Source organism: Condylura cristata, unplaced genomic scaffold, assembly GCF_000260355.1.
Source record: "Condylura cristata isolate star-nosed mole 26May11 unplaced genomic scaffold, ConCri1.0 scaffold00026, whole genome shotgun sequence".
NCBI lineage: Eukaryota > Metazoa > Chordata > Mammalia > Eulipotyphla > Talpidae > Condylura > Condylura cristata.
Genome location: NW_004567127.1, coordinates 4,320,019 through 4,329,892, shown reverse-complemented (window position 1 = coordinate 4,329,892; position 9,874 = coordinate 4,320,019). Strand labels below are relative to the sequence as shown.

Below are 9,874 nucleotides of genomic sequence, written 5' to 3'. Positions count from 1 at the left end.
ACGCGGACGCCGATGGGAGCGGACTCCTCCTCCGTCAGCCGGTACCACTCCCTCTGGGGGCTGGGCAGCCACTCCTCCACGCGGCAGGAGTAGTTGCCGGTGTCCTGGGGGCTGGCCTGCAGCACCGTGAGCCGGTAGAGCAGCGGCGACAGCCTCTGGAAGCGGAGTCTGCCCTCCCAGTGGGTCCCCTCCGGGCCGAAGACGGCGTCGGGGCCCACGCTCAGCAGCGCCGTGCGCTCCGTGGGGTCCTCCTCCTGCCCCTCCTCCGCCGCCCCCTCGTCCTCCGGGCCGTCCGGGTCCTCCAGGCCAGGGCTGCCCTTTTTCCCACTGACTTTAGTCCTCAGGGAGTACCAGGCCACAGCGAAGCGGGAGTCCTGGCTCGAGCGAGACACGATGCTGCAGTCCAGCTGGAAGGCGGCCTTCTCGGACACCGTGGCGTTGGGGACCACCGTGTCCACCTGCAGGGCCGCGTCTGGGGCGGGGCGAGATGGGAGAGAGGCTGGTTTAATTTCCCTGCTGGAATACCGACTAGAGACCTCACGCCAACATCCACGCCACAGAGCCGAGGCCGGCGAGAGGAAGCGCTGGTGCGGGAGCAGAGCGCGGGCGGAGGGGCGGAGACACAGACGCCCACGGAGCCCCCGAGGTGGTGGGTACAGGGGGCCTGCTGGTGCCGCAGGAAGACCGTGGGGCCTGCTGGTGCCGCAGGAAGACCGTGGGCGAGCGCACAAGGGGCGGGTGACCGGCTGCTTCTGGGAGCCAGGGGGAGCTGAGGAGCGTTTCGGCCCCCCCCCCATACGCCGACCTGCTGGAACCTCAGAAATTCACTGGGGTTGGAAACGGGGTCTTGCTCATGACCATACGTATGGGACAGGGTGAGCGCAGTGACGCGTCCTCGTCGAGCTGGCGATATGCAGGGCCCAGAGACGGGCCAGTGGTGCAGAACGGTGCAGACACAGGGGTGCAGAGGCTGGAGGGGTGCAGACTAGTGGGGCACAGATATAGAGGGCTTCAGAGACAAGAGGGGTTCAGAGACAGGAGTGGTGCAGAGATGGAGGGGTGCAGAGATAAAGGGGTACAGAGATGGAGGGGTGCAGAGGCTGCAGGGGTGCATGGAGGGGTGCTGAAATGGAGGGGTGCAGAGGCTGCAGGGGCTCAGAGATGGAGGGGTACAGAGATGGGGTACAGGGATGGAGGGGTGTAGAGATAGGGGGTGCAGAGATGGGGTGCAGAAATGGAGGCGTTCAGCTCCAAGGCAAAGGAGCCGGGGGCACTGGGGCCACAGCAGCTGATGAGCCGAGGATTCTCCTCTAAACCCTCAGGAGGGCGCAGCCCTGGGGGCACCCTGACCCCTGGCCTCTGGCCCAGCCTGCAGGGAACACGCTCTCTCGCTGTGGTGAGCGGCCCGGGCGGCTCCGCCCGTCAGGCCTGATTTAAACTGCTGCTCTGCAGCCGCCTGGGCCAGCGCCAGGAGTGGACATCCTACCAGGCACGGAGCCAAGCACAGACAGCAGAGCTGAAAGGGCCAGAGGTGACAGGGACAGGCCCTCCCTGCGGTGGGGACGCCCCAGCAGGCCGGGCGGCCTCAGGCCACCAGACTGGCCTGACCTCTGCCTTTGCTTGCTGGCTGTGGCCTTTCTCTGGTTTTGGCTCGCTGGGGCAGGTTCTAAACAAATACTTCGGTCCTGGCTCCCTAAAATCCTCCTTTGGCGCTGCCGATGAAATGCTCACGAGAACCGCCAGGGCAGCGTCAACAGAAGGAGCGAGGCCCGCCCGGCGCCTGGACGGAGACCAAACAGGAGCATTCCCGAGAGGCGCGCGGGCTGCCCACGAGCTGGCTGAGCGTCGCTCGCAGGCAAACACACGCTGGTCCCCTCACCTCTTTCGTGGGGCTCTGCCCTGCCCCTCTGCAGCCCCTTCGGCCCCTCTGGGTCTGCGGTGCACAGCTGACACACTGAGCTCTAGGTGGCGGCCGGGCACCAAGTTCTGCTCTGCAACCTTGGGGGGACCGGGCAGCTCACCGCAGATGAGTCAGGACCCTGAGGCCTGCACCTCTCAGCATTGTTAGGAAACAAGAGCGAGCTGCAGGCGCTTCCTCTTTTCTCCATTTGAAATCGCTTGAATCAATTCTTTCCCACTGAAAACGCACAAGCTTAAATTCATTTAATCCACACAGCTGCTGTTTTGAGACTTTTGCACAGCGGCCACTTCTCTGAATCTGAACATCTCCCTTAAACAGCGACTATCCTGGGCTCCGGGGTCACTCCAGGACAAAGCCAGACAGACGTGCAATTTTCCATTCACATGGGGAACAATTTTTGAGATGATCCTGGGTGCAAATACAAACTACAAACGCCCACCTACTTCAATGCAAGCGATGCGTTCGCGCAGTACGCTGCAAGGAAAACATCACCCCCGGGGCGGGCGCGGGCAAGGGCCGCTGCCTCACCTGGTCGCGTGACGGCCACGGCCGTCGGCCCCGCGGTGTCCTCGGCCCGCCTGTACCACACGCCGCTGGGGCTGGGCAGCCACTCCTCCACGCGGCAGCTGTAGGTGCCGCTGTCCTGCAGGGCCACGTTCTGCACGAAGAGCCGGAACACCCCCGCCGAGGGGCTCTCCACGTGCAGCCGGCCCTGCAGGTTGTTCTTGGCCGCCTGCTCGCCGTAGTGGAAGGTGGCGTCCCGGCCCAGGCGGGCCAGCGTCTCCCGCTCGGGGTGGTTGGGCTTCCACACGAACCACTCCACCAGCAGCTGGGAGGCCGCGCTCGTGCGGTTCAGCACCACGCACTCCAGCTGCACCTGCTGGGTCTCCAGGACGGACAGGTTCCCCTGGGCCTGGCTGAGCTTCAGGCGGCTGTCTGCAAGGCGAGGGGAGAGGGGTCAGCGGGCGGAGGGCAGAGGCCACGTACCTCTCCAAACAGGTGAGCGGGCAGGCGGCAGAAACAGCTCGGACTCGCACGCTGAGCAGCGGCACTCAAGCTGCCATGCCACAGCTCCGGTGACGGCAGCTGTGTGCCCCGTGTATGACCCTCGTCAGCTCGGGCGCTCAGGAGAGGGCGGTGCGGGCCGCGGGTGGCTGTACCTCCACACGGCGGCCGACTACGAAGCTCATGGCCGCTGGGGGGGACAGGGAAGGACACTGGCTACGTGACCAGCAGAACGGGCTGGGTTGTCGGCACAAAAGAACCGCCAAGGAGACCCACTTCTGTACGCCCAGAGCTGGCCTAGACGTGCAGCCCCCCTGTCCTTCCAAAGACCCCACATAGGTGGGACCCGAGCGGACCTGACATCAGAACAGACACTGATGCGACCGGTGGTTCGGGGGAGTGCCTGGCCGCCCCAATGCCGTCGCCTGCACGGAAGCCCAGGTGTGCCCACCTGCATCAGAGGGCAGGGGAAGCCCAAGCCCCAAATGCATCCTGGGGTCCCCATCTCCTGCATGGCAAGTTGGGGAGGGGGGTCCTGCATGTTCACTTTTTTTTTTTTTTTTAAAGATTTTATTTATTTGTGCATACAGAACTGGGGTACAGGCCAGAGGCTCAGGGGCGGTGAGAGGCTTCACCAGAGACAGAGTGGGCAACAGAACAGGCAGATGGTCAAAGTACACTGCTTAGGGGAGCAGCGGGCCGGTCAGGAGAGGTCTGCCGCGCCATGTGGGTCAGCTCCGGAGCAGGCGGGAATCGAACTCATGCGGAAGCGGCTTTAGATTCTCAGTGCTGTGCTTTAACCCGCTGAGCCACCAGGGAGGGCCACGTTCACTTTTTATTTGAAATGCTGCCAGGCTGGTTTACAATTACTTTGGCCATTAAAGGGTGAAAATAATTTAGCAGGGAATTTAGTTTTTCCCCTTTTTTTTTTTTTTTGTATTTCACAGAAATGCTTAGCATAGATGTGTTCTAATTAGAGAAAAAAGGAAGCAAATTAGATGTAGGAAACAATATAAAAAACGAAACCCGTGGGACCAAAACCTTAACTGGGAAAGCGAAACATGTTGTTTCCACCAGTGCCTGTGAGTCTCCTGCTTTACACCATCCCTGGCCCCCACGCACGAGACTTTCCTGGGTGTGTTCTGGCCGGGACCCCCAAAGCCCCGCGCGGCCCCGTCACTTGTCTCAGAGCGGGAAACTCCCTCTGGCAGTTGAGAAGCCGCTAAGAATCTCTTCGCTTCAGCACAAACAAAAAAAGCGAAAGGAAGGGTGGACTCCGCGGGAAATAGGGCGGAGGGGGGAGGTGTTTGCACTTGCACTGCCGGCAGAAATAACGGTCAGCACGAAAGCAGAGGAACAGAAACCAGAAACACTTTCAGGGGCTGCAGACACCGCAAAAGTCCCGGGGAGCTGCAGTGGACCTGAAAATGCCAGCAGGTGCGATCCGGCCCCCTGCCTGGGAGGGCCGTGTAAGCGGTCACTGCGGGCTGACAAGGCAGCTGCAGGCATGCAGTCCCACCGCACCCGGCCACCCGGACTCCTCGCGCCAGGTCACTCACTGACCAGCAGCGGCCACAGAACAGGGGACAAATCAACGGAACACAGGCAGCTTCGAGTCCAGGGAGGAGATGACAGGGAGAGGGACTCGAACACACAGACTGGGGCCGGTGGCCTTCCGGCAGCATGAGCAGTCGCCCATGCTGGGCCAGCTAATGGTCGCCTGGCACTGATGGCGGGCAGCCTTCTGAGAACTGCGCTCTTAGGCGATCTCACCATTTTGCCAGTGTCCCAGACTTATACCCAAACCCACAGCCTCGCACACTGGGCTGTGTGGCCCAGCCTGTCGGGACCACCAGGCATACGTGGCCCACTGATGACCGAACCGACATGAAGCAAAGCATGACCAACAGGTCAGGTGATGACAGGTGCGCTGAGAGATGGGGTTAAAAGCTGGCGAGGTAAAAATGAATGAGCAACACCTGGGGACAATCAAGCAAGTGTGTATCTATGGTCAACATGGCAGGTTAAGCCACTTCCAAGAATCAACGTTCTGTATGTTCAAAGGAAGTGAACATTCATTCTTTAGTCAACCACTATTTATTAAGGTGCTATACCAGTGGCTGAAGTGCAAAGACACAGCCCTGCTTTCAAAGTGCTTACAGTACAGTGGAGAACAAACACCTGTACTTTGAGTTTTAGCCAGAAACCTCTGGGAGATAGGGGAGAAATCTGGGAAGGCTTCCCGGAGGTGGTGCCGAGTGCTGAGTGAAGTTTAGGGATGGGAGAGGCAGTAGGCTGCATGCCACGAGGCCAGGGCAGCAGCAAGGCTGAGCGTGGCACAGTTCTTCAGGAAGAGCAGTCAAAGCTACAACAAAGTTCAGGGGGACAGTGGAGGCTTAAAGCCATGTGGGGTGAGAGTCAAAAAATTGGAGCTCTTTACCAAGAAGGGAAATCGGGCAGAGGCACCAAGAGCTCCTTTCACATGCTGGAAAGGGGGGCCAAACTCGCATGGGTTATTCTCGGAACAGATCTAATCCTGGGAGGGAAATTACAGCCCTTTTCAGACAGAACTGGGGCTGTGGTGGCCCACGCCTTCCAGCAGAGGGATCCACCTGTCAGGGAGAAGAACAGGCCTGGGCTGGCCCTCCCACCACCTTGCCCTGGGGGCTGAGAGGTGACTCACTTTAGGGCTGGGGGCTCACCCCTGGGCTGGGGTAGGCGTCAGGAGGGAAACGGGAAATGCTTTGCAACAGGAGTCCTGCCAGGAGGACCAGCCTCTACCCCCCCACCCCCACCCCGCCCAGGCTCTCCGCCACAGCAGATCCTGGAGCCTCTGGCACTGGGGTCTACCGAGGGCAAAGCTGGTGGGCCGTGGTGGGAAGGATGGGCGCGTCCAGCCAGCCAGCTCCAAGAGGCCTCTGCCCCAGCAAGTCTGCATGAAACCCACCAGCCCAGGAGCGCTGCGCCCCATCCTCACCTGGCTGCTTCACCGTGACCTCCGTGCGCCCCGAAACCTCCTCTGCCAGCTTGTACCAGGCGTAGTTGGGGCTCAGCAGCCACTCCTCCACGTGGCAGTAGTAGCTGCCGCTGTCGCTGACCTCGGCTCTCTGCACCGTGAGGCTGAACAGGCCCCCGGACACGTGCCTCTCGAACTGCAGCCGGGCCCGCAGGCCCTCCTCCTCGGCGTACGTGCCGAACTCGAAGGCGGAGTTGTGGGTGGTCTTGAGGATGAGCTTGCCGTCGGCGTCCGAGGGCTTGTGCACGTACCAGAGCACGGCGAAGTGGGAGTTCTGGCTGGTCTGGGACTTGACCGAGCAGTTCAGCTGGATGGGCCTGTTCTCCACCAGGGTGAGGGTCCGCTTGGATTTGCTCACCTGCAGCTTTGTCACTGCAAGGGAACGGGAGTGCTTCAGCAGGCCCCAGCACGGCCCGGCCACCCCCCGCGGGTCACACCCGCTGTCCCCAGAGCTCTGGTCACTGACGGCGGGCGTCCGTGAGGCTGGCCCCAGGACAGCACCGGGGAGATCACCCCGACCACCTGCCTGGCTCCTCAGCCCCGCTCTCAGGCCGGCTCTCCGCCATCACAGCACCTCTGGAGCGCAGTGAGACCCCAGCCTGGGTCACTTCCCTGCTTAAAAAAGTTCAATAGGGCCCTCCCTGGTGGCACAGCGAGTTAAAGCATAGTGCTATGATGCTAGAAGCAGCCACTTCACGAGTTCGATCCCCCAGCCACTTCACGAGTTTGATCCGTACTGCAGACCTCTCCTGTCTCCCTGCGGCTCCCCTCAGCAGTGTACTTTGTCCGTCTGCCTTTTCTGCTCCCCTCTTTGTCTCCGGTGAAGCCTCTCACTGTCCCTGCACTCTGGCCTGTACCCCAGTTCTATATCGCTTATAGTTCATATGGGATAAAGGTTCCTCTTCACCATATTTAAAGGTTCCTTGGGTTCTGGCCTCCACCCAGCTGTCCTTCCTTTCCCCCATGGCCCCCCTCCCAAACCCCAGACGCACCCCGGCTCCTCATGACACTAAGTACAGGGTGCTATGCGGGTTCGAGTCCCGCCCACGGATGCCCTTGCACTGTACCCCTCAGAGCCCAGTGTGGGGTCGCTTGGGAAAGCCCAACAAGCCAGTTTGCGGAGACAGGAGGGCCGGTGAGTGGGGGCTGTGCTGGGAAATGCAGTAGAGCAGCTAGAGGATGCTGGGTGGGCCTTGGGGTGGGGGGAAGGCTGAGCCGAAGGATGAAGGGTCACACAGAACAGGGCCAGGTCGGGTCTCCCCGCCGTCCCGCCCTAAAGCCACAGGCGGACAGAGTCTCCCTCTGTCTCGGGGGCCCCCACCAGGGAATGGAGCCTCAGGAAGCTCTCTCCCAAGGTAAGTGAGACTTCCTTATCTCCTGGCCCTGCCTCCCGCCCACAGCCTCCCCTACTGAGAGGAAGAGGGGAAAAGACTCAGTTGCAAGCTCCTCTGAGGGGCTAACAGAAAAGCCTCAATACTGCTCCTCTCCTTACGCGGAGCTCCTGGGGACCCGCTGAGAAGGAAACCCAGGGGCGCCGGGTCGGGATGGCGGGATGCGCCAGCCAGCGCCCTCACCCTGCTGCTTGGCCTTGACCCAGAGAGGACCCGAGGCCCTGGACTGGTGCCCGGCTCCTCACTGGCCAGGCCAGCAGGCTGTCTCGGAGCCGGCGCGTGGGGCAGGGCAGCAGTGAGGCTGATGCCAGGAGCCAGGCCTCTGAGCCAGAGGGCAGACTGCGGTCTAAGCGGCTGGAAGGACTCGGTCCTCCCCTCGGCCACCCCCACGGCCATCACTCCCAGGTACCTCTGCAGACACGGGTGCCAGCCCTTCCTGGGAGCCCCAGGCCATCAAGCCGTGTTCCCCTCAGGCACTGATGTGGGAGAAGCCCACCCCGTCACCCTCACTCCTGCCCTTTGGGGCTCATTTTCTCTACGGACCGGCCAGGTCCCCTGTCTTTGTCCACGGTACCAAGAGCTCCGGGATGCTCTGGGGTCCAGCAAGGTCGCCCACAAGCTGCCCAGCTCTGGAGACAAGACCCACGGTAGCTTGCCAGTCACTTTCAGATCGGATTCCGGTCATGAAACAGCCAAGCCCCTTGGCATCACTTTCTAACCCAATTCACTACATGCAAATGATGTCTCTATCAGAGCAAATGACACCACCTGAATTGTCTGGTTCTTGGCCAAAAAAAAAAAAAAAAAAAGGGTTGTTCAGGGTAGAGTAGAAAGAGCTTTAAAATGTATTATTAATTGGGGCCAGATTATTTTTGCAACAGTTACTAGGGAAACCTCAATTGCTATAGTAACTGCATATGCTAAAGTGGAATCCTATGACTAAACTTTAATTCAGTCACATGGTCTGAGAAGAATCCAAGGGAAACGTTTCCCAGCATTTCCATCTTGCCCCCTCCCCCGTCAAAATATTGTGACGTGCTGAAGAAGAGGCACGTCGGAGACGTTGTGTCCGACAGGTGGGCGAGGGGTCAGCTCTGGTCACCTCTGTGTCTGCCCCCACACCGTAAGGGCCAGAGGGCCGCTCCCTAAGCCCCGGAGTCTCCCACATTGGCGGAAACAAGTAGGTGAGCCCGAGAGGACCCTCCTAACCCCTAGAGCTGGGCTGTTCCCGGTTTACATCTGGAGTTTCCTCTCCCGGCCTCCGATCATTAAAATGTGGGGAGGCGCAGCTTTGAGGCGCACCGGCCAGCGCGGAGCACATTTCACGCAAACCCACACCCCAAGAATGGATTCCCGCCCCCTTCTGCAGCCCGCCACAGGCCGCCTTGCGCTAAGTTGGTTTTCCAGAGGTCTGACTTTCCCACGGAATGGCAGGCCTGTGAGGGCAGAGACGATGACTCAATTATTTGCTGGACAAGCAAACAAATCGCAGATTGAGTAAATACCTGGTCTTCTCTGGCAACACACAGGAAAGGTGTTTCATTGTGATTGCGACAGGAGCCACCAGGCAGAACACACCTGCACCTGGGCCGGCCTGAGAAACAGGAGCGACGTCCGTGGCGGAGCACCGTGGGGCAGGGATAGCAGTTCAGGGGTGTAGCCCCGGACTCCCCTGCTGCGCGTGGGGTGTGGCCAGGTGCGGCCTGCCTGAGGCCCGGGAGCAGGTTCTGCCCACCTGTGGCATCTGGGCCCCAGGGGACTCGCAGGGACACTGAACATCGAGTGTGCGGGGACCTTTGACCTCCTGGTCCTGGGTCTCAGCGGGGGAGCACCCCCACCCCCAGGCGCCACCTCTGAGACGCCCCCGGGGTCGGAGAAGAAATGGCTTCAGGTAAGTCTGGGGACCGCAGGCTCTGTGCATGCGGCAGCCGTGGCCGGAGGAAGCAGAGGGAGAGAAGACACGTGGCGGGGTTGTGACATCGGAGCAGAGGGAACAGTGGGGTCTCCAAACCGAGGGGAACGAGTCAGAGTGTGTGCGCGAGTCTCAGCGTCCTGGGGCCGCATGGGGGTGCCCGGTGAGCCCTGCATGCCCCGGTGTGTTCGTGTGTGCGGTGCGTGTGTGCGTGGGTTTGTTTCTGTGAACGAGCTGAAGTGTGCATGTGCTGCCGAGCCTCCCACCCACTCCCGGGGAGAGGGTGCAGCCATCACGCTCCCGTGTCCACTTCATGAGGACTGATTTTGGGGGGGCGGGGGCACTCTGGATGAAAGCAAAACTAGAAACCCACACCTGGGAGGCACCTATGCGCTGAGGCTCTGCCCTCCTGCAGGACTTCGAGGGGCACTCACCTGGGGAGCGCCCCACCTCTGCCCAGAACCTACCTGCATTTCACTATCAAAAACAAACAAAAAAAATGGGCATAGTTTTAACACCTGCCAGGCGAGGCGAGGGAGGGTGTAGCTTTGCTTTATTCAGAACTGCAGCAAGAGGTGCTTGAGATTTCAGTGCAGCTGACATGGTCAGCACCCCCCACCGCCACCCCC

General features: G+C 60.8%; 1 protein-coding gene across 1 annotated transcript in view; it reads right to left on the bottom strand.

Annotated features, from left to right (window-relative positions):
* The window catches only part of IGSF3 (immunoglobulin superfamily, member 3), an 82,950-nt gene that overhangs the window by 4,943 nt on the left and 68,133 nt on the right, over positions 1-9,874 (bottom strand). The window contains exons 8-10 of the mRNA XM_012730018.1: positions 5,904-6,314; positions 2,450-2,857; positions 3-472 (exon numbers count right to left, since the gene is read on the bottom strand). Of these exons, the coding sequence (XP_012585472.1) occupies positions 3-472; positions 2,450-2,857; positions 5,904-6,314 (1,289 nt within the window). The remainder of the gene's footprint in view (positions 1-2; positions 473-2,449; positions 2,858-5,903; positions 6,315-9,874) is intronic.